The following is a 24,960-nucleotide window of genomic DNA, read 5'->3' on the forward strand; positions in this document are numbered from 1 at the left end:
ACATAAACAATTAAAGGATGTAGGAGATGGTGAACCTTAATCTTATTGTAGACTGACTTCATTTTTGTATTGCAAAGAGAGAGTGCTTGAATTAAGGCTAAAGAAGGCTCTTGATGGCTTTGAAGTGAGTGCATTTTGCTGTAATCTTTGTCTGCTTCCTGATCTGGGCTTCATAATATTGAAGATTTGTATTAAACTGAATAGAAGGCATGTAGGAATGTTACAGTAAAAAGGATTGCAAAAGTATTAACCCCCAATGATGACCCATTTTTTTCTCTGATATTCAAGTGGTGGTTCACACATTTGAATATTTTAATCAAAATGTGAATGCTCAAACTGATGACTTTTATGGATGCAAGAATTGCAAAGAAAAATCCCAGACAAAATGTTATTAAACTTCAGTGTTGGAATGGGGAGTTAGTCCCACTACTGAATGTGGCAAGTCAGTAACAGGCACCTAGATGATAGAATTTTTGTATAGAACTACTAGCTTTATAATTTACTTGATGGTGAACAAGTTTGTGTTTAATTCATACAAGACTCTATAACATAGAAAGTCATGGAAAATAATGCTACAGGCTTAGCAGCAAGTCACAAATTCAGAGCCAAGAAGTAGAATTGATTTTAGTAAATGGATCCCATTGTCTGCATTAAAAGACAAGCATACAAAATATTTGTTTGATACATTTTTTATTTCAAGAGCAGAAATACTTTTATTCTGCAACCGAACAGTTTCACAATGTAAAAATGCTTTGATAATGGTCAACGCTACAAGTAGAAATCTGTGTTTGTAATGGGCTACACTATATACAAGTACAAAAATATAATATGTTATATACAGAGAAATAGAAGTATTTTTGTTATTTAGTTTGAACTGTATGTCCTCCACAAAACCTGGTGGCAGCCAATCTTTTTTCAAAGGAACTAAAAAATTACATTACAATGTTTTACTGCTTGCTATGCTACGTTCGGTAAGCTGTATGTGAAGCAGCAGGCTTTCCTTTCTCTTGCCAGCCTTGTCATTTTTTATTTTTTAATTATGAGTGTGGAATTATAAGGAATTTGACAACAAAAGTGATCTCCCTTTTACAGGTGACGTGCTGTCCTTTTTGTTTTGCCTCTCCCTGAGCAGGAGATTCGGGATTGGGAAATGACATGTGATCCCTACAACACTGCCAAAGTTTAATGGAAGAAAATCCCCGCAGAGAAAGTGAGTGGAAGCTGTAGTAACACTGTTGGAAGACACATGGCCCCAGAACAACATACCAACAGTAAAAGATCAAGAGAGCTTTGAGGAGTCTGGTTAGAGCCAACTTTATCATTTAGATGAAACACAAAATTGTTGAAAATGCATGAAATTATAGAAAATAAAACACTAGGATCTTTACAATTGTTTTTGGGTCCATTTTATCTCTTAGCCATGGGTGTTTAGAGGTTAATTCTTCTGAAATACCTCTGCTTCTGGCTGACAACCTACAATTCATGTGCTGTTTAATGCACTTGCAATAACTGTGTTGTCACAGCAGGCTCTTCTGTTCTTTAATTTGGGGCCTAAGAAGCTGGCCTCAAGTGTTGCTGGATCTTGCAGGAATGCATGGGGTTGCCTTTCTGCTCAGAAGCCCAAGCCAGAAGGTGAATCCACAAACAACAGGTCCTGATTTCCATGCAATTACACCTTCCTCTACGTTTTGACTGGCTGACACTTCTTCCTGCTGTATGGAGCAAATCTGTAGTGTTCTGGACAGGCACACTGAAAGCCGCCTTTGTAGTTGATGCAGATGTGAGAACAGCCTCCATTTTTAGAGTTGCATTCATTAATATCTGAAATAGAATTTGAAGTAAAGAAATGTCAATTTATACTCAGTGGTATATGAAAAAGACAATGTTGCATAGTGGAAAATTAAGAGAAGAGAAAATGATGCATTGAATCCATGTGTTGTGTATTCTTATAAAATGTTTTGAGTTCTTAGAAACATGACAGTTAAGGAAGTGATTTTTAGTAACAGCATACTTTGTATCCTCTTCAATATCACATTTTTGGAATCAGTTCTTTATCTGAATTAATACTTTATCTGTTCAGTGTTTCACCTTCACCCAGAACGTCCCAGAACGTCCTGTGTGTCACATCCAACCCTGTGCTTTAATTACCTAGTGTCAGGCTTAAAAGCACAGGGCTAGCATTGGCCTGACAGCTGACCTCTGCTCTACCACTGTCACTTGGTGCCATTAGCCATGGACACCAATTGACAGCAGACCTGGATCACCTGGAAACAATTTACTCCCTCACCCCCTTCAGGTGATTCAGGATATATGAGGGCTAAACAGACCTTGCTCAGGGTTCTGTTATGAAATTTTGACTCTGAGTCACTTGAGTTCTCAAGCTTTTTCCTTTCGTACTTTAAAGACTCCCATGTTTTGTATTTTTCCTGGCTTGACTCCTGGATCTCCTCATTGCTTTGTTGACATTTCCCACATCCAACCCAGATTGCCCAACCTGGCCTAATCTTCTCCAACACTACTACCTCTTGCCTGTTTGGGATTTCTGCATTGCTTTCACTTGTCTCTAAACACAGCTGCATGCATGCAACTCTGCAAGGCTTTCTGGCTGAGCAACTGCATTTCTGCCAGCCTGCGATTTCTGCTTTGAACCCCTGCCTGTTACACCACCATTCCTCCTGTGGTTCTGCATCCCTGCTGCACACAGCACTGCACTGCGGCCAGTGTCAGTGTGCTGTCCCCAGTTCCCCTGGGTCTCATCTGCCTCAAGCCCAGCAAATGGGTTCATTTTGTAAGTCCCAGTCTGCTACTAGTCCTTAGTCCAGACCAAGCAGCAGAATCATTACGTCTTGAAGCCTGATCTTGTCAGATCTCAGAAGTGCTCCTAAAGAGTGGGGTGGACACCTCCAGGGAAAACCAGGTTGCTGCTGTAAGTGTTGTTAGTGTCGTTATTCCTTCTACCCCAGAATATCAATACCAATGCTCCAGTACAGTTATTTGAGATACTGTGATACAGACTGTTGCCCTTCAGATGAAATATTAAACTCGACTATTTCGTCATTAATGGTCCCATTGCGCTGTTCATAAGAGCAGGGATGCTCACCCTGGTGTCCTGGCTAAGTTCCACTTTAGGTTTCCTCATTGTGTCCTACCTACAGTTCTCTAATAATGCAATTAGTGAAGAAATTTCTCACTTCACCTGATCTGCTGTGTAGGTGGGATGGCAGTGCAATACGGCTGCTGTGTCTCACCCCGTTGGGTGCTGCACTTCAGTGGTAAAGTGCGTGTCCCCTCCTGAATGTAAAGCACTTTGGGATGAATAGCACTAAACAAATGCAAGGCCGTATTATTAATCAAATTCCCTTGCATGATGGGCTTCACTCCACTAGTGGTCAGTTGAGTTTCTGTCCAGACGTCACATTAACTGGCTCAGTGTAGCTTACCCTGGCAGTGGTAGGCATCAGGGTCCAGTCTGTAGCCCCTGGGACACATGCAGCGGTGTGAGCCTGGCAAATTGACACACCTCCACTCACACCTGCGCTGACGGGGTCCTGGCTCCTGACACTCGTCGATATCTGAAGGAAGGTCACAGCTGATGAAGTCAGAGATTAACAGTTTGATTCAGGAGGCCAACCATGCTTCAAGAAAATTAAATTCTAATAGGTTCAATTTCTAATCCCGTTGTTTGTTGAGAGTGAAGCTCATGGGAAGCCAAGTTGTATTTACTGAATGGAGAAATGCTCTCGCCAGCACATGATCTAGTCTCACTTCCTCCCGGGCTTCGACAGAAAAGTGTGAGTTACATGTAATGCTAACTCTTGGCAAGGCAGACTCATTTCCAGAGTTACAATTACAATGTTGAGGTTTTAAACCCCTCTACAAGAAGAAACACATCAACAGCAGGCCTCGCACAACACTTCCGCTAAACCCCAGGTGCCCGAGGCCACTGTTAGCCGGGTGTCACTGTCTGTACCGGTGCAGTGCTCTCTTTGCAGGCCGCTGCTCTCTGTAGGGTTGCTGTGCTTGCGATATCCCGAGGGGCACTCGGCTACACAGGAACGGCCGTCTCCTGCCAGCTTGTATCCATAGGAACAGGAGCAGTGAAACGACCCGGCGGCGTTCTGGCACTCCATGGCACAGGGGCCCCGCCCGTCGTTCTCCAGACATTCGTCAACATCTGCCCGAGAAGAGGAGGGCCTATCAGACGAGGCCTGAGTGGCGGTCATCCCCCAGGTAACACACAGGAGAAGTTTGTCTGAGTAACTCTTGTTGAATTACTGTGCCTCTTGGCTAAATGACTGAACTGAAAACAGCAGCAGAAGCTTCTATAGGCGCATTTTGTATTTAACATTTTAATCCCAAAGCCAGTCTTTCATAAAAAGTTTTTTTACTGAAGAACCAACTACTGTCATTTGTTATTAGGTGTATAGTATTATTAATAAAATGAAGAATACTGAAGGCAAAATAGGGTGGAAAAGTGGGTCAGCGGACAGAGATTGGCCCTGGGCCCAGTTCCTGGGGTGCTATCTGCATGTTCTCCCTGTGTTCACATGGGTTTTCACCTGGTGCTCTGGTTTCCTCCCACAGTCCAAAGATAGACCGCTGGGTTAACTGGCTTTTGGGAAAATTGGCCCTGGTATGTGTGTTAATATTTAGATGGGTGAACCTTTGGAAGACAGATCAAAAAGAAGCTTAGGAATCTTTAAAATATCTAAAAAACACACCTAGGAAAAGCCTTGACATTTTCTCACCTATGCAGTGACCTTCAACTGCTGCCATCCTGTACCCCTCTGGACAGTGACATCTGAAGCTCCCTGGAGTGTTGATACAGCCAAACAGACAGCTGGCAAAGCCAATGGGCAGCTGGCACTCATCTACATCTGTGGACAGGACAGGACATTTCTTCAGCTCCATTCCTTTACCTTTGAAGCCTGAACTGTATCTCTAATATTGTTTTTTGTTACAATATATGTGAATTAAGAGTAAAGTGTCTCGGTTAGTACTGCTATTTTGTCTGCTGCTTTTATTTACATTAATGTTGCTGATGCCACAATAATTTTCAGGTATGTAATCTGATGCTTGTTCTGAAGAGATATGAATGCATCATTAAAAATATGCATAATCAGAGACAAGTACATAGGGCTCTCGAATCATTTTATACAAATTCAGTTGTATTATACGGTTTTTCTGAAGGTCCTCCTGAGCTATCAGATGAATGGTTAATCATAAAAGGTGATTTTAGACTACACAGAATAGTCAACTCTTCCTCTCGCCTGTGGGGTTTGCGACAACATTGCAACCATACAGTACATCCACAAAATTCACAGTTTGCTAAATTTTTCTATATCGTCAATGAATTTATTTTGTAACCAAGATTTAATGACCAGTCTGAGAAATTGCTCTTCATCTGGCAAACTGCAGTTCCCCTTTAAGAGCATGCCAGCCTGGGGCAACATCTATGGCAGACTCTACAGGCCCTGAGTAGATTCACTCACCAGAGCAGGACCGCTCATCTTCTGACAGCAGGTATCCAGGCCAACAGCTGCACTTGTAAAAGCCAAAGGTGTTGATACAGTCCTGCTGGCAGTAGTGGAGCTCCTCTGCACATTCATTCACATCTACAGAACATCAGAATAACCCACAACACCCTGTTAAGCAAACGTCACACAGACAATTCCCTAACATCCCACCTTATGAGTGTGCAGCTGAAACACTCTGATGGTACTCTGATCCTCAGGGGTAGGAAGGTGATGAGAGCGTCTCAGCTAAGTACTTGTATTAAGATGTGTTTTTCTGTGCCCCGCAGTAAAATGCTTCTTTGATAGAAACCCTACTACTATTGTGTTGTAGATCAACCAGAAGAGCTGCAAAAAAGGTATTTTGTGTGGGAGAAGAAGGTGATGAGATAATCTTTCACAAGCTGCTTGTCAACTGTTATTATTTATGATAGTTTAATTTGGTTACCATAGTTCATACTGTAGTTTCTTATGTTTTTTGTGTCTCCACATCTGTCTGCATTGTTAGCTATGGAGCCAACCTGACCTGTACATATTCTCTTACAGTAAACCCATACAGTTTCAAGGGGAACATATCTGCTTTTGAAATAATATCTGACTAGATAAAAGTAAATGAATGTAACTAAGACTACTGGCTAATGAGAGTAAATGTCCACATTTACTGTCATTCCTTGCAGTCAACATCGCAAGGTGGACTTTGTATGGTGTATGGGCTTCTGGGGAGTCTAGCCAGAGACTTTTTTATTGCATATGGAAAAGGTAGAAAGGTGGAAGAGGAACATCAGTATCAGCCAGTTAAGCATAACAGCAGATGTCTGAGCTCAGGGTTGTATTTGTAAAGATTTCAGGAAGGAGCAAGAGGGGAACCCAGTCCTTCATTTACTGTTGTTTGTAGGCCTGTTGCTATACTGAGACGAGGCTGCAGAAGTATTTAACTAAATGGAATAACATTTCAGTGCCAGAGTATGAATGGTATATCGCTAAAGTCTATAATTAGAACTGACATGTAGAATCCCTAAACCCACAGTATTGAAGTAACCATGATGTGAGAAACAAAGCCACTGCAGGAACAAATAAATAGAAGCAAAAGAACAATGATCTAAATCACATCAACAAATCGGGCGTCACCTGCAGATGCTAAATGTCTAAGTTCGGAAGATAATTTCAGGTAGTCCACTGAAAAATTAATTATGCAATATGTTTTTGTCTTACAGTTAATATCTTTATTTAACCTTTTACATTGAATCAGACTTATTTGATCATGGCAAACACTTTTCTTTGTCGGCACAATATGTTCATACACAGTAGATGAAAAAGGGTGTTTCTATGAGTGTGGCACAGTGGCACTGGGGTTAGCATTGCTGCCTCACAGCACTGGGTCCCTGGTTACAATTATGTTATCTGTGTGGACTCAGTATGCTCTCCTCCCATATTCACGTGGGTTTCCTTCGTGTACTCCAGTTTCTTCCCGCAGTCCAAAAACGTGCTGGTAGGCTAACTGGCTTCTGGGAAAACTGGCCCCAGTGTGAGTGTGTGCGTACGTGTCTGTCTCTGCCCTGCGATGGACTGGCGTCCTGTCTGGGATGTACCTTGCTTTGCACCTGTTGCTTGCGGGGATGGGCTCCCCTGTGGCCATAACCTGGATTGCACAGTTAGAAAATGGATAGATGTTTTTTTTTCTTCAAAGAGAGAAGAACTCAGTGGAAGGAATGAATCAGTGTTTTTTTGTACATTACTGCAGTACCTGAGTTTCCTGTGGGCTTGTGACCCCAGCTGAGGGTCACTTTTGCAGGACTACATATTCTTTGGAGAACAAAGTTTGATCCATAGTTGAAACAACCCCCACAAAAAAGGGAAACCCGAGATTTCTATGCCAACCGGTGAGCTCCTCTTCATTGCTGGCCTCATTACTGCCACCCCCTCTTGAACCCCAACCCTCGCGATTACCTCTGCATGTTCTGTTGTCCTGCAGCAGCTCAAAGCCATCTCTGCAGTTGCACTGCGCTCGGCCCTCAGGGGTCACCTCGCAGAGCTGAGAGCAGCCTCCATTGTTCACAGAGCAAGGGGTGACCTCTGGAGCAGGGGACAGGGAATAAAAGACAATAGCAATCAAGAGTGAAGTGCGGTTTTCAACAATTGCTTTGGTGCTGTTCTGTATTTTATACGTGACATTCATTTCATGCCTGATAAGATTTGTCTTTAGGTCTCTTTGCAATAAGTGTGTGAACATGCTGTGACAAGATTGCTAGGTTAGATAAGTGTGTGGAACTTGATAACTGCGCAGTCTTCACTATTTCTTCATTATTATAGTAAAGGCTGTAGGGCTGTAGGTCTGCTCTTAGGAAGCATACAGGGAAATAGAACATGAACTCCTGGGAGCAAGATGACAGGTTTCATGTGGTACCTCCTGTCAAGTGACCTTCTGATCTGGAGATATCAGAACAGCCTCAGGTCTCATGTTATCATAGTAAGGACATTAACAAAGACTAATAAAGCGAATCCATACTCATAAAAGAATGAAACCTTATTAATTTGAAGAGACAGTAACAGCCCCGACACTCTACTCCATTTATAAGCAGGCCTTATGAAGTAATGCACAAAAATGTGCTTTTTTTATCTTCATGCCTTAGAGTTTCCATTTCTCAATACAGTTGAAGTTGCAAATATTTCAGTTATATTTTAGTAGTCTCAGTAATATACTTTAAACTTCATCTTTGTAATACTGTTTCTGCCTAGCCAGTTATAGGCCTCTTCTGCAATAAGCAACTGGAAAGCAGAAGATGTCGGAAGACTGTGTAGTGCTTTATTGTACACATAATGGCAAGGTAAGGGCAGTAATGCAAACTGATTGGGAAAATGCCCAAGTTCAGTCCTGTAATTCAAAGCACACAGGTCTGGTTTGAGGTAAATGCTCTGAGGACCGCTCTGCAGAAACCTGTGGTGTTCCTTCCTGACGAGACTGAAAACCATAATTATCCCCCCCGAGCAGAGGGAACTGCAATTGGCTGAGAGCAGTTTATTATTTCGCATGTCTTCAAAACATCCATCTCCAGTCCAGAAGTCCATTTTATACAGACATCAAGGGAGCTCCCCTCAGACTATGAGGGCTGATGTGTTTAACAGAGTGCCAGTCGCCACTACAGTAATAAATTTTACAATTTACAAAATAAACACCAATACTCCAGTGGTTTGGCCTCTCAATTGGCTTAACAACCACATATCAAAGCAACGGTTGCCTGCTTCGATTAGAGAGAGCCGAATTCTCACCAGGAAAAAAGTAATAACATCATAACAGATGATGGAAATGATCCTTTTAGAATTTATGCTCCCAACATATAAATGTTACATCAGGGATTTTATGGTTTCTGTCAGTGTAAAGTTTTAAATATCTAACTATGGCCGGTTGCTTGCTCCCTCTTCTTTTGTTATGTCTCTCAATAGATGAATTACTCATTTACTACACAATTACAGTAAGCAAGGATTATCACTTCTGAAGTCTTTATTTTAGATTAGGTGTTAGCTCTAATGGGAACACTGTTCATAACCCACATGGTTACATCAGAGCCATGAGTCAGCCAAAGCAGATTAAACAACTGAGTGACACACTGAGCCAACCCTTTGCTGGGCAGTCAAAGACAACAGTCAGACTGGGGCTGTTACATAAATGGTGCAAAACGATATGGACGGCAATTAATTTCTTTTGAGGAGTAAGGGAATATATGCAAGCCATTTTCATAGAGGCTCAAAGGTAAGTGAAAAAGAAGTCTCTAGCAATGCCACGTCAGTTATGGAGTAGGGCCTCAAACCTCTTCAGTTATCTTGGAGTTCCAAGAAAATTGCTCCAGTTGGAAGTTAGACCCTATCGTTTCAGCGTATGGTGATTTAAGAGATTTTTTGCCATCCACATCCTTGGATGTGATATGACAGTCTGATTGAATTCCTGGGAGAGGTCAGCCAAGGGACAGAGGCTGCGACTGGGAAACTGAAGCGAAGGAAGGAATCAGCGTCTTTGTGAATTGTAGTTTTGGTTAGGTTAGAAACACATTTAAGCCATAGCAGTAACACATGAAAAATCTTACTGTGATTATGTATGAACTATTTGTGGATAAAAGCTAGTACATTCTATGCAAGTAATGTGTTTGACAAATATTATTTTTTATTAAGGGACTCGTTGTTTTGGCTAGATTTCACTTCAGGATATCAAATATTTATTTGATATCTTCGTTTTCTTTCCGTGTGTTAGATTATATATGATGTGCTACAGTTGTACGTTTAATCACTGTGACTAGATAAGCAAAACTCGCCTCTGGTCAACAAAGAAACTTTTCCAGTCAATATATTGACAAGACCTTGTTAAAAACTCCCTGTGTTGTATCCTTTCTTACCTAAAAATAATATAGAGCAGTGACAAACCTAAGCAAGCAGGCGTGACCCCACTCCATCTGCCATTGTGTAGACAGTAGCTGTAGACATCGCCGTTGGCGAGTGTGTATCCAGGGTAACAAGAGTACTGCACATAGTGTCTGTACTGCCATGGGGAAGGGTTGACAGCTGTATGGAAATAGAAGGTTCCATGGGGAGGAAGTGGTGGGTAAGGACACACAGGCCTCCGCTTCAGTGACCCCAGCAGTGGCAGCTCATCAGCTGTGATTTCCACAAAGTTGTGATGGGAACCACTAGGTGTGGGGTCTGGCAAGCCAGCAGCACGCAGTGCATTGATCCTGTGGACTGTGGCATCTCCAGTCTGATCCAGACGTTCCTGTGTCTGGATTCTCATGGTTCCAGGTGATGACATCAGGGATTCTGAGTCACTCCGGTTGAGGCCACCTGCCTGTTGTGTTGTAGTAGCCTGTTCAGCAGAATCATTTACTGCAGTCTGTTCTGTGCTCACAGCAGCTGTGCCTGCTGTTGCTGTGGTGCCCTGGGTTGCAGGAGGCTGTTGATTGTGATGTCCTGTGTCCATATCTGCATGTTCCGTTACCCACATGCCTGCTTTGGGTTGTGTGGTTGCCAAATCAACGAAGGCTGTTTTAGCCAGCCTGTCTTTCAATGGTTGTAAATTCCTTTGTTCTTCTGTTGTTGAGATGTTCCATTGGTGAGCATGTTTTTCCTGAGATTTACCAACAGAAGAGGCTGCAGACTGTCCCAGACTGTTTATCACAGGCTTCAGATTATCTGTTGAGATTAACGAGACATTTTGAAGCACACCTGTCGCAGAGGAGGCAGTAGTAGGTTTGTTGTTCTTTTTTCCAGCTCTAGTACTATGCTCAGTGTTGTCTTGAAAGGTGACGTTAGTCTTAATTTCATCAGATGAAAATATAATTGTCCTTTCTAAATGGCCTTGATTATTTTTTTCAGGATGTTTAAGAGGTGTTTTCTGATTCATATCACTGAAAGATGCATCAGGACTCATCTCTGACCTAATTTGGTGAGGTGCACTTCCTGAATATCTTGAGTATGATTCCCCTACCAGGAAAGTAGAAGCTGTGGAATTCTGTGGACTTGCTAAAGACTCAGAAAACTTTGCATGGTCTTTATTTATAGACCCAGATTTGGCAATATTGCCTTTGAATACTAAAGATGTATTAAAGCTGTCTAGTACTGATGATTGTGCCTGTGGAAATGAAGGGGTGCGTAAGGAGTCTTCTGAAGTATCTGGTGTGTTGGTAACATGGTACAGAGTGGCTGATACAGAGCTATCCAGTAAAGGAATTTGATCTGAGGTTGTTGATGATAGTTCAAAAGAAGGTCGATTTAGTTCCTGAGAAGCAGTTGAGTCTATAATGCGTGCTTTTGGAGAAGCAGGGAGCTGTGGCCTCCTTGTCGAGGCTGAAGATAAAGAATTAGTCACGGACTCAGAGGTGACAGTTGCTTCATGTGTCTTGGAATAAATGGAGTGCTGTGCTTGCTGCTCTTCTACAGTCTGTGAAGCGATAGTGAATGGTTCAGTGAAGAACACTAGATGTGAGGTTGTCTGGTCATATGTTTTCTCATCATGCTCTGCCGGCATAGAGGTCGGTGACATTAGCAGCATTTTGTCCTGTGAGTAAGAAGGTGAGCTCTCCTCGTCTGGAGCAGGTGGTGATGGTGCCATTGAGAGTTTGGCAATTGACAGGGAAGAGGCTGGTGATGTCAGTGAAGACAGAGGCTTGTAGAGAGGTCTTTCATAGTTGCTTGGTTTACTGTATACTTCTTCTGACTCTTCCCCTCCTCCTGTAGTTGCTCTACCAGACTGGTACTGTTTTTCAATAAACACCTCCTTTTCTTTGGGCTCTGGTACTCTGTTGCTCACAGTCAGCTGTCTTAGTGCCCCCGCTGAGTATAGTTGTTTGGGATTTGAGGCCCTTGGCTCCTCTGCCAGTAGCCCAGGATCAAGGAATATGTCCTTGGAAGCGGCACTCAAACTGCTATCATACTGCAACTGGAAAAGATTCTTCAAGGCCGATGGTGCATTCAGATTCTGAGCCAGACTGGACCTCAGCAGAGCAAGGAGCTTCTGTTTGTCTGAGCTCATCACATCAGACTCTGCAACAAGAAGCAGGGTGAATATCATGCACTGCACAGATGCAAGATTAAAAAAGAAACAATACTGAGGCAGTCAGTCATTAAATATAAATGTGAAATACAATCTGAAATACAATAATGCATCCTGTTGGTTAGAAAACAGCCCAGGTACTGTAGTTCATGTCCATACAGTCCTTCTAGCCACAGTACAAATCTGGACTTTGAGACATCGTGACAAATGTAGAGTAAGCAGCAGATGTTTGTAAATACAGAGAAATCATGGCAAAGTTATGGTTAACCATTTTAAAAACTGTTTGCAATAATGGCAAAGTAAAAGCATACCGGTATGAATTTCTAAAACACCACAAACATTTCAGCCTTCAAGAGAAAGTATTTTACACTGGAGCTCTCCAATACAACTATTTCCTTAATTATAACTCATCCTTTCAGTAATCCTGTAATCCAGCAAGTGATGTCACAGTTTTGCAGTAGTGGGCAGGATAACAATGTTAAATATCCCAATCCCGGCCTCAGCTTGCAGGAGGCTTGCACTATTCCAGTTATAACAATCAGGATTACCAACTGCTGGATCTGTGCTGGCACATGATATTGGCACATTCAGTTATACAACTAATTAGATACATTTTAAACTAATAGTCAATTCAATTATGTAACTGAAGTCTTGACTGTAATGGAGACTTGCTCTGTGGTGTACTGGAAAGGTCTGCACTGTGCTTCCTGAATTGCTCACCTTTGCATACTGGCTTAGTGCTGTTCCATGTTCTTCCCCTGCAGTACAGCAGAGGACACCCAAAGAGCCTGTAGCCCTTGTCACACATGAAGAAGACAAAGGATCTGTCGGGGGTCATCATGCTGCTGCCATGGAGTATCCCCCCCGGGTTCGGACATCCTGAGGCTGAGGAGAGGGGGTGTGTGAGGAGCGCAGTGACTGGAGGGCAAGGGTTTTTTTTCACCTGGGTCCCCCTGCTGTTACCCAAGACCCGAGAAAGGATGTCTCACTCCTTCCACTAACAATAGACTGGATTGGTGAACATCTCTTTTGCTTAGTATTTGCATGCAGTGAACAAGAAACATCTACAGTACAGAGAAATAATAATAATAATTCTTACACTTATATAGCGCTTTTCTGGACACTCCACTTAAAGCGCTTTACAGGTAATGGGGACTCCCCTCCACCACCACCACCAATGTGCAGCATCCACCTGGATGATGCGACGGCAGCCATAGTGCGCCAGAACGCTCACCACTCATCAGCTATCAGTGGGGAGGAGAGCAGAGTAATGTAGCCAATTAATAGAGGGGGATTACTAGGAGGCCATGATTGGTAGGGACCAATGGGTAATTTGGCCAGGACACCCGGGTAACACACCTACTGTTTTCGAGAAACACCCTGGGATTTTTAATGACCACAGAGAGTCAGGTCCTAGGTTTTACTTCTCATCCGAAGGACGGCACCTTTTTACAGTATAGTGTCCCTGTCGCTCTACTGGGGCATTAGGACCCGCATGGACTGCAGGGTGAGCGCCGCTTTCTGGCCCTACTAACACCTCTTCCAGCAGCAACCTTAGTTTTTCCCAGTTGGTCTCCCATCCAGGTACTGACCAGGCTCACAGCTGCTGAGCTTCAGTGGGCTGCCAGCTGTGAGCTGGAGGGTGACATGGCTAAATGGAAAGAAATAGCTAAATGATCCCATTCTGCTGTTTGAAGGGATCTTGACGCAGTATATTGCCACTCACCCACACATGCAGGCGGAGCTCTGGTCCAGCGGCCAGAGATGCAGCTGCTGGTGCGGAAGCCGTGAACTCTGAACCCTGGATTGCAGGTGAAGGTCACGTATAGCCCCCCGTAGCGGAAGAACGTGCGCCCGTTCTCCAGGTGTCTTAACCCATGGCACCTTTCTCCTCTAGAGTCTGCAAAACCAAGAAAATTAATAGCCAACGTAATAACTTAATAAATAAATAACATCACAGAAACCAGCAGTATTTAAAACTACACTTGAATTAATATACATTGGATTTTCCACCAAACCCTTCTGATCAGCTCACAATACGTCCACTATGTTTAATGGACCAAGTGGACTCCTACAAGTGCCATAGTTCATTATACTGTACTGTATATTTGCTGGCGATGGTGTCTGAAACTACAGGGGTATTGCACTCAAGAAAAGGGCAAAAAAAATATTATTTAATCTGCTTTACTTGACAAAAACTGCGCAGCATCAGGAAAATGTGACTTTTAACCTATAAAAAGATATCCATCCAATATATAAATAAAATCAACACAAAGAGATAGATAATTAATGTCTTTATGAATAACATCAGCTAAAAATCAATTGATGTGAAATAAGAAAATGGTCATGTTCATCCATTTTCTATCATTTTGTTTGTATCATGCCATTTCAGCGAATTCAGTAAGAAAATGACTTACGTTTTCTTGTATAAAATATGGAGGTTTTTTAATGAAGTTTTTTACAAAGTTTTTATGAAGACTTTGTAAAAACAATCAGGAAAGAATTGTTGAAAAACGGGCACCTTGACCACAGGTCCCACAGTGTGTAGTGATATCATTTACCAAATGCATGAAATATAGGAGTGATTCATTCTTAAGAGTGAAGTCTTAAATTTCTACATTATACTCAAGTTGTACTGTACTGTATATGTGCACAGTTTGCTTGCTTAGCATAAACAGGACAGCCTAACAAAACAGAGTTCTAGTTGTATATCAGGGGTGGCCAGCCTTCCTCCTGGAAAGCAACAGTCCAACAGGTTTCACGAGCCACCTTTAAATGGTCAGTTTCTAAACCCTCACAACAACTTGCCTTGAGCACTGAGGAGGCCGAGTTGTTCAGTTAGTTAGTTGAGAGATCAACGAAAACACCAACACAGCTGTCAATTAAAGTACCTGGCCATTCCTAATAGATAACTGAACCATGTATCTTACTTAACATATTTAAGTTATGAAAAACTTAAATTATGTTCCATGTTGTTAGTAATTGATTATTTAATATGGGCTTTTTTTGTAAATGTGATTGTCACTTTGCCACAATATCACGGCATTAGAGCAGACTTTACAGTATGGAACAGTATGTTCACTTAATATATAGAGGGTCTTAAGAAACTGTTGGAATGCTTACTGTACTGTATGTGCTAAAAGCCTGAATATTATTTTGTAATGTAATTTTAAGAGTACTGATTTTTTTTTTACATTTCAAAGTGATTTCCCTTCAGAGTGCTTTGAATTATTCGTAATTAAGATCCAATAGCTTTTCATCACAGTGGCAGAAAATCTGGTTTTGATACTGATAAGAACATTCAACCATCAGAAATCCTACAGGCATGTCTGTTCCTTAGGGCTAATGAGCTACAGATCCAGATCTCTGTCACAAAGGGGGAAAAATAAGGGGGTTTTAATGCCTTTGGAAGAAAGTGTAAAAATATTTTGTGGGAAACTAACAAAAGAACATTTTTATGGTACCTTTATTAGTATGGAAACTCAATATTTTCTTAATCCTGAACATTTTTTTTAAAAAGTTCATAACCGCAAGTGGCAAACTGTTTCCTTTGAAAGTTTGTATTATTGCTTTAAATGGCAGAAAACACTTCTCCTTTACTCAGAAATCCAGTTGTGAATGGAATCAATAAAACATTTACCTTACCTGTAAAATCCTAAATTCAAAAATACATATTCTTCCATTTTCCATTTTAATATATTAGACTGGATAAATACCCTGTGTCCACATCACAGGGACGGGCCTTATTCCTTAATATTTTTTTTCTTTGCAGATTTTAAAGATATTTATTTTTCTGACTTTTTCTTATCTGAATTATGAGCAAACTGTGACATATTGTAAAGCCATAAATGTCGACCCAGTTCCATGACAAAAAAGGATCTCCTTCATTCCCAGGGTTTCTGCACCCAACATATTCATTTACAACATTTAACTGCAAAGGGTATCCTCATTTTGCTATTAAAACGAGAGCTCTCACATTATAATGCATTTTTAGTCAGTACCAACCCATTATTCCTAAAACACTAGGAATTAGGGATTGAAGTCATTAAAAATCCTTCCTTTAAGCAAAATATGGTTCACTACAAAGGTAAATAGGAATTTGTTAATCACTTTTTTGACTGAAATTGCACTGCAAACTGAAAAGCCACCCTCTCTGCACCCTGCCTTAAATTCTTTAAAAAAAAACATTTTCGCAGCCCCCCCCCTCAGGCATCAGGCATCGACGGGAGGACCCCTTACCGTCCGTGAGAGCAGCCTGGAGAAAGAGCAGCGCTGGCAGCAGCCCCCGGACAGCCCTCATGAAGAGGCAGTGAGCAGGTGGTGAGAGGGGTACAGATTGCTGGCCGATCGCTGTGGAGACTGACAGGAGGAGAGGAGGGAGGAAGACGCCAGGCTGGAGTCCCTGCAGGCTGGACCATGGACTCCCTGCCCCCTGCAACACATCACAGGGCTGGGCCTTCTGGCTGTTCCCTTCACCGGCTTTGTACTTCTGTGACTGAGAACAGATTTCAGAAGAAAAAGAGATTTTTAGCTCTTCTGAAATCTTCACCTGCCTTAGCACTTTTATTGTAAGCTGTGATGTTTGTCATCATTCCACAAAGTTCAGTCTTCGAATAATAAGTAACTCTGACTCAATAATCAAAATAATAATAAGAATAATAATAATAGTTGTTGCTGTTGTTGCATTTATAGCGATATAATAAAGAAATGTTATTTGTTTATTAAATATTTATATAACAGAACATAAAAAGCAATATTTTACTTTGCCCAGTACATTTTTGCTTTTTGGTTTCCTGTGTAAAGTTCAAATGTGTTTCGGGATTACTGGACACGTTTAGGCTCCAAAAGATTTTCATTAGTTTGTCAAAATCTGAACTAACGTGTTATTAAGGTAGATGAAACAAATTTAAATCAAAGGGAGGGCAAGAAAATGTTCTGACACAATCAAAGCTCATTTACCCAAACACACTTCATGCCTACTCTTCCTGTCTCATGTAAAGTAAATAAAGGCTGAACATAAGGGAAATTAGAAAGCGGAGAGAAAAGAAATTTAAAAAACGTTGGGAGCTAGATTTGTTGAGATAAATCTTACCATCTAAATAACTTGGTATTCTTAACAATTTTGACATTCTGAAAAAAATGCTTGATTCTTTCTAGGGGGCGATAATTACAAGGGCTTCCTTCGATTTACCCATTTAAAAATGAAATGATTTCATCTTCCTTAGGGTCTCTCAACATAAACTCACAAGTCTTTCATTAACCCGTCACGGCTCTGGGTATAATCTGTAGCACCGAAAGCACAACTCATGTTATGCAATTTCTGTTTAAAATCAAACCAGAGAGGGAGTCCTGCGAGGGAAGACGGATAGTCAGGGGAAGAGTCGCCTGGACTCTCTCAGTGGGGGCTCCATCATTTCTGCTTGTTCTGTTGTTATTTTATCTCCAGGCTTCTGGAATTCATCCAATCCAGAAGCCAGCCATTCCACTCTCCCCTTTTGCCTCTATTACTAGTTGTGTTTAACTGCACATGTTGCCTTTTAATTAAAAGACACTCAATCACAGAAAGACAGGCCCTTGGTCTTGACGGCACATCTGGATTCCCAGCTTGCTACATAACCTTTACACACAAACCCTCCAGCTGCTGTAAATACTCAAGGCAACATACAAGAGTACACAAAAACCAGGAATTAATACATTAAAAATGTTTCAAAAAGCCTCTTCTGACAGTCTGAGAACCATTAGAAAAAAATGCAACAATAGCTACGGCACTTTAAAACTCTTTGTGACGTGTTTTTTGAATACGAGAAATAATTACCCCCTTTTTATAGTTTAATGCTTGGAAACACTTTGAAATCCAAAGTATAATTACACTTCAGTTCATTCATCGTAAAACCCTGGCTATTCAAAGATAATTGTAATTTTGACAATCCACTGATTTGTTTGACAATGGCGTCATTTAAATCGGCCTTTCATCTATGATTTACAAGAGATGTACTGCAAACCTAATGCTTGAAGCATAGAAAGCAAACCACTGCAGCATTTGCAGACTGCAGGATATTAATGATATTTATCTGGAACTTAACTGACATTGATGTCCAAATTTTAAATTGTAATTATGTATTGAATGCAGACAAAGCAAGAAGTAATGAGGGGACAGACTAATTTATTATACAATCTTTCAGTGTGCCTGAACAGCTGCATCAGTACAGCCTCCTGAACCACTAATACACGTCCCCCTTTTATTCAGAATTTAGAATATACATTTTTATTATACACTGAATTAATTTGGAACTGCCGACTGTTTGGTGATGACTGGAAGGGTCGTTGACCTGCCTTGACATGTACCAGTTCAGTCTTGACCTGCTCCAGCTCGAATGGGCTCCTCCAACATGTCCACCTGTGGAGCCCTTCATTATCCGACACAGTGTAAGCTCCACAGTGCCTGACAGGAGGGTTAAAACCAATTGGAAGAGCAGTGCAACTCCTAGCAATGTCACTGCAAACTAGCAGACACATACCAAGTCACAGGGGTCACTGTTGCGCCCTGAGCTGAGCTGACCTGGCTGACGAATTCTAACTTTAACCCAGTGCTGCCCAGTGGGAAGTGTAGCCTTCTCTTGGGCCATCCTCGTTGAAGTCAGCCAGTGCCAAGAACTCAAGAACCTGGCACAGGTTCTGGAAGGAACCCCCTCCACAATCAAACCCAGGACTGAACGAGAGATGTCAGGGAGCCTCCTTGCCTGGCAACTGCCTTGGCCACTCTTAGGAACTTAGGAGCTTCACTGGCACCCAGGGGTGCTGAGAGTACAGTTTTCGCAATCTTACTGAAATACCCACCTGCAGTAACTATTTGACCTGGTTTTAGGAGTTCTTGGGTAGAAAGATTAAGAGAGGTAACCATGGTACAAGAGTTCGGGGAGGGGCAATTTTTGAGTTGTATGGAAATTGTGTCTTCATTCTGTCTTTGAAACCAAATACAATTTGCAAAACATGCTAACTCCTGGTTAGGGTCATGGCAAACCCATATGGTATCCTGGTGGAACACAGCAGAAAGCAGGGCAATACTTAGATGGGACAAAAGTCCATCACAGGAACAATTTTGAACACCAGTAATTTGCATGTTTTTCCAAACTAGAGCATTCAGAGAAAATCCACACAGACACCAGGAAAATATTCAAGTACACACAGCACTTTTGCCTGAAATCGACGAAACCTCCTGCCACCTAAGACCTGCAAAGCAACAGTGTTAACTGACATGGCACCATGTTACTGTACCTCATTTAAAGTGGTTAAAATGAAGTTCATCATAAAAAGTGTTTATTTTAACAATACAATATATTTTTATCAGGAAGAACTGTGTAATTCATACACTGTAGGTACTATATAATTCTTATTTACACTTGTCTAATTACTTGCATGTACACAGTAACGTATGTCAATATTCACCAGAAAAAGAAAACTCCACCTAAAAGCTTGCTGCATTCAAACAGGATATCTTTGAAGGTATATAAAGGAACTGTATTACCACAGAGTCTATAGCTCTACGTTTGCAGCTTAAAGGGACTTTGTTAAAACCACATAAAAATCAAGATCAAATTAAATAAAAAACAGCCAACATAAACATGTCATGTATGTACAGTATATTGTATCTCAGCAGATGGAATGTATTTTAAGGCTGTCTGCAGGCATGTTTGGTCAACCTTATTATCTGGGATTCAGACTCTGTCATTTCAGAAAGATCGTTTTCGGAGCAGGACCACCAAGTCTGTTGAGCATGTTATGGAACCTCCAGAGGCCGGATTCAGAATGAAACATTAAACATTATGTGTCTATTTTTTCATTTCATTTTGCCCATGTTTCACTTTCCGTATGTTTAGAAGACAGACTGAAACTTAGCAGATTGAAGCCTGAAGGGGACTGTTAGATTTCATTGGTTCAGGGTGGCACTTATCCTGACCTCTAAAAAAGACTTCTGAGGCTCTTCTCATTTTCCAGCTCTTTTAATTTTAATCAAGACTTGCCTGTGGAGGCTTTTTAGACTGTTTTAATATTTTGCTTTACACTGCAAACTAGTCTTTTACAGATTTTGTTTTGGTTTTACCAATATAACAAGGTAACTCAATTAACAACTTGATATTCCAAGATTCACCCATGTGGAGGCTTAAATATTGGCTCCGTATGTATACCGCTGTCTGGGTGATGGGCCGTGGATCTGCATATAATTTTCAATCACATCTGTTGTGTTTGTTGTGAATTGAAATAAATAGGAAAGGCAGACATTTATGCTTGTTCCATATGTACATAGTCATTATTTCATCATTTGGCTCCTTACTTAAATAAAACTCCAAAGATTAATTCTACTGCACAGAAAAGAATCTTTCAGGTTAGTATTACTTTGCAAGTTGTCTTCATTAGTTATTATTGATTCTGCTTGTTGTACTTTTGACAGAATAAATATTGCTTATCATTTTTATTCTTCCCATTTAAACCACTCTTGGCGGCATAAAATCTTCAGTCCTGTAAATAGTATACTGCTTTCCACGTGATCTTCCCTTACAGAGGTGTTCTATTGTGCAGGACAGAGTGGAGCAAAGTTCACATTCTCCACAGACTGATATGCAGGTGACTTTCAGTCTGTTGCTTACCATTTTTAAAATCCATTTTTACAAAACTTCTGCCAGAAATTTAACAGTTTGCATGAGGTTCAACCTCAGTTTTACTCTCCTTTTATTGAGTTCACACTCCATTCCAGCCAACTAAGCAATTTCCATTAGTGTTTTGCTTTCTCCTCTCTGCTCAGAGCACGCACAGCCTCTTTCGATAGCATTTATCTTTTTCCCCCAATTACAAATGTACATCCCTATATGTCTTTAAACAGCACCGTTCCCCATCACTGGTGTTCCTTGGTGTCCAGTTTGTGGACCACACGAAAGGCCTCCAGAAACTCATTGAAGTCGATGCTGCCATCTTTGTTGAAGTCAATACTGCGCGCCAGATCATCGATGGCTCCGTCATCAACGTCGATGCCAAGATGGGAACTGAACAGTCTCCAGGTCTGACGAAACTCCTCGATGGAAATCAATCCTAGGAAACATGCGGCAGGTCACAATTCTGCTGTACAGATTTATAGAGATGTGTCCAGCCACTCAGAGCACTTTATACTATTATAAACAGGAAAAGGTTTGCTGATGAAGGTGCTGGAAAAGGGAAGTTTGACAATTGCACCTGTAATGCAACTTTTAATAATCCAGAAAGATGTTAGCAGTCTTTACAACAGAACAAACACTGGAAATAATCATCTGATACCAAACTGCAATCATACCTAATATCTTGCCAAACACATTTATCAATTACATTTACCTGAGTGATCCTTGTCAATAATATTAAATATGATCTCCAGGTCAGTGCGATATCTATACAGAGTCTCCATGAGGTTAGGGGTAACCTGTTTAAAAAAAACACAACAAGACACGTCAGTGATGTAAGCTTTGGAGACATGATGTTTTGTTTTAATCACATTGAGAAGAAATTCAATCTTAGTATACTGTTGCCTATCCTGGAAGCACAGGGCACAAGGAGAGAGCTACACCCTGGGCAGCATACTAGTTTTTACAGATAACACCTACACACAAGCTAGCAGGCATATCACCCTGCAGCTCTCAACTGGCTACCCACTAAAGCTATGAATACGAGTAGGGAGTTATCCTGGTGTCCGGGCCAAAAATCTCCCCCTCGGCCTTTACTGTGGCCCCCAAATTCTCCCCAAGTATAATTGGCCTTTACTTGCCCTGCGATGGACTGGCGCCCTGTCCAGGGTGTACCCTGCCTCGCACTCGTTGCTTGCCGGGTAGGCTCCGCTTTCCAATGACACCGTATGGTATAAAGCGGTTTGGCAAATGACATGACATACACACAAGTTTACTGTATATATACAGGAACAGTTTAAAGACACTGATCAACCTGGTCAGTATGTCCTGAGAAGGTGCAAGGAAACAGCTTGTGTAAACACAAGTGAACTTGAGAACTCGGCACAAAAGGACCCCCTTCCAGAATTAGACCCACAACCAAAGAGCTACAAGGAAGCATCACTAACTTCTATGTCACCCATAAAGCAGATATCGAAAGTTTATAAACCTTAAACTCTTTAAAAAACAAGTGTGCTTGAGCAGGTGTTCTATGTCCTATAAATTTTAAATGAAATTCCAGCTGTTCTATATACTGGTCTTGCAGTAAGCCTTGTATTCACTGTAAACAGACAACATATTTCACTGTTGTCTGTTTTGTGTCCCTCATGAGTTGAAAAAGAGACAACAGAGGGCAATAGATCAAGCACCTTGTCTATGAATGATTATGTGTAACTGTTCAAAAGTTCAGAAAGAAGTGTAATTAAATAGACAAGTACAGGACAGCCATAAAATGCATTTTAACATGCAAACCAGAAAACAATCCTGTCACTCTTTTGAGTTTTCCTGGCTGCTGCTTGAAATAGTGCTCACATACTAAGGCCAGGCCATTCATTGTAGACAGTAAGCACCAGCTGTGATGCAGACATTTGCTTTTTACAGATGTAGCCTACTGATTTGTTATTGGAGAGAAAGCATGGGACAGGAAAGTACATGCCAAAAGTGCATACTTTTATAATTCTTACAGTGTTGTGGGGAACATTGTAAAAGGGTTTTTCTGAAATCCCAGTTACACATGTGACTCATTCTTAAACATGAAGCTGGGGGAGTTAAAGGTGCACCAAACAGGTGAATTCCAGCTTGGATACAGTACATGATAGGATGCAGAGATTACTAGTAAGAGGGGAAACATCTACAGTAAGCTGGGCAATGTCCAAAGGGCAGCTGTGCTCACAGCTAGGACTGCTGCTCTTCTGCATGTATGCAGATGATATTGATAGAGGGATCAGTAACAAATTAGTCCAGTTTGCATTCTGTGTGGGATTGGCCAATGATGAAGGTAAAATTAGGTTATGAAAGGAAGATTTGAAAAGGATGTACAGTAGAAGCAAGCACACACAGTACATGGCAAGTGAAATTCAATGTTAGCAGATGCAGTTTTGCATTTGCATGGGAGGTCTAGAATTAGAAAGCACACAGCAGGAGAAGAATTTTGGCATAGTAGTTGATTCATCGCTCTCAACATCTAGTCAAGGCACAAAACCAATGCAATGCAAGTAATAATAACAGTCTACTGATAGATTCTGCTGAAAAAACAATTACACAGTACTACAAATGCAAAATACATAAGAGATGTAATAGCAAATCACATTAAAGGACCAAAAAGTATGCATTAAAACCTGCCGTCAAAACAAAGGTCTTTATTAATCTATTTTCCATCCATTTTTAACCACTTTATCCAATACAGGGGGAAATAATACCACTGGCTTCTGTCAAACTAACTGCACATCAACAAAAATTCAGCACTGCAACTACAAAATATGGGTGAGCACAGTAAGTTTCTTCCCGTCAAAGTCTTGACAGGGTTTCTAATCTGTGAGACTTCCTGCACATATTTTTTGAGAAGCAGTCTTCAGTTTAGCGGAGCTCTTCTCACCCTTTACTGTGCAGACAAGATACCTTTTGGCAGAAAACCAGCAGAAAAGGAAATGACATTCTGCGAATCCTCTGATTGAAGGACTTTTAAAATCTCATCAGGACTCTCCTGACCAAGCATCTAATTCCATTGAGAACACATTCAAGCTTCACATTATAATTCATGAGAATCGAGCTGTTTTAGATTGGAAATGTCCATGCCACAGAGATTATAGCCATGGAAATGCAGGGACAAACTGGAAACTGGTTAAAAGCCAGCTCTGCACTAATATTAGAAAAGGATTTATTATGCATTAAGGTATTATTGCCTGGAATGCATGACGCATTCCAGCACATGACCAGACCACATCACCCTAGAAACGTTCATGTCTGGGCTTGATGTTGTGATAAATCAAATTCACTCAGTGTGAAGGAATATGAGAAGAACTGATGGACTGAATGTTATCATTATCAAGTTCACTTACATTCCTTCATAACTGATAGACAAATGAATTCAATCACACTGCTATGTACCTGACTGAACAGTGCCCTTTTCTGAAATTCATTAGATTAGTGGAAGCCAGTGTGATACCGTATGGGGTTTATTTAATTGGTGTGTTAATTTCCTACTAGAGGAAGGTTCCTTAAAAGGAATACTTCTCACATCAACATGGTCTGACTAAAGCCATGAAACGTGCACTTACAGTATATGCAATGAATTCTCACTGTTTAAAAAAACCTGAAGGAGTTTCTCGTGTACAAAGTACACAAGATTCTCAATGCTCAGTATGAGAATATAACATTAGACTAAAATCACACACAATCATATATGCAACACACATGTGAATAGGTTTTCTCATTTGTTGTTCCAGAGGTAAAATTAATGGGAAGTCAGTAGAGATGGAAATGTGAGGTTTTACACAGTTGTCACCTGAAAGAACAGAACAAGCTTCTGTTTTTCCTTTCCATGGTAGCACGTTTGTCAGAGAGGTCTCACTCATTTACACGACTGAAGTTCTAGAACTGAAGGGGCTCTCACCTCGTTGCTCGGCTCCCCTATCTGCAGATCCTCGAAACAGGACAGGTACTCCACGGTCCCGTCAGGAGCCATCCTCGCCAACCGAGAGCGCAGGGTCCGCCAGGGCAGGTCCAGGTGAAGCACAGACTCGACTGCCTGAGCCCAGTCGCTGATAGAGATCCGACCTGACGAGAGGATGCACAGCAGGAAAACAGGCTCGTCAAGAGTGGAACACTTCTCAACTCGATGGCAGGGCCCATCGTGAGACGCTTCGTGGCACTGAATTCTGACCACTGAATTGCAGGAAACAATTTCCTGGGCTATCTAATAATTTCACTATGCTACAACAAATGATTT

At 41.3% G+C, this 24,960-nt stretch overlaps 2 protein-coding genes and 1 long non-coding RNA gene across 9 annotated transcripts in view; 1 reads left to right on the forward strand and 2 right to left on the reverse strand.

Annotated features, from left to right (window-relative positions):
- Nucleotides 1-682: 682 nt before the first annotated feature.
- On the reverse strand, nucleotides 683-16,615 carry LOC107079440 (uncharacterized). Its single transcript, XM_015363711.2, has 10 exons — nucleotides 16,288-16,615; nucleotides 13,775-13,948; nucleotides 12,769-12,933; nucleotides 9,927-12,038; nucleotides 7,461-7,586; nucleotides 5,493-5,615; nucleotides 4,749-4,877; nucleotides 3,971-4,174; nucleotides 3,441-3,572; nucleotides 683-1,821 (listed from the first exon to the last, which is right to left on the reverse strand). Exons 1-10 carry the CDS (start codon nucleotides 16,346-16,348, stop codon nucleotides 1,682-1,684), a joined length of 3,366 nt encoding a protein of 1,121 aa, XP_015219197.2. The 5' UTR covers nucleotides 16,349-16,615; the 3' UTR covers nucleotides 683-1,681.
- LOC138223137 (uncharacterized) lies at nucleotides 9,136-13,069 on the forward strand. The gene is made up of 2 exons (XR_011181651.1): nucleotides 9,136-9,261; nucleotides 12,813-13,069. It is a non-coding gene; the product is annotated as an uncharacterized lncRNA (long non-coding RNA).
- A 2,733-nt stretch (nucleotides 16,616-19,348) lies between the features above and the next one.
- The window catches only part of ppef1 (protein phosphatase, EF-hand calcium binding domain 1), a 28,933-nt gene continuing 23,321 nt past the window's right edge, over nucleotides 19,349-24,960 (reverse strand). For all 7 annotated transcript variants that reach the window (XM_006639116.3, XM_015363990.2, XM_015363989.2 and 4 more), the window contains 3 exons: nucleotides 24,625-24,788; nucleotides 21,409-21,493; nucleotides 19,349-21,132 (listed from right to left, as the gene is read on the reverse strand). In XM_006639116.3, the coding sequence (XP_006639179.2) occupies nucleotides 20,939-21,132; nucleotides 21,409-21,493; nucleotides 24,625-24,788 (443 nt within the window). In that variant the 3' untranslated portion in view covers nucleotides 19,349-20,938. The remainder of the gene's footprint in view (nucleotides 21,133-21,408; nucleotides 21,494-24,624; nucleotides 24,789-24,960) is intronic.

The sequence above is a fragment of the Lepisosteus oculatus genome, chromosome 15 (genome assembly GCF_040954835.1).
Source record: "Lepisosteus oculatus isolate fLepOcu1 chromosome 15, fLepOcu1.hap2, whole genome shotgun sequence".
Lineage (NCBI taxonomy): Eukaryota > Metazoa > Chordata > Actinopteri > Semionotiformes > Lepisosteidae > Lepisosteus > Lepisosteus oculatus.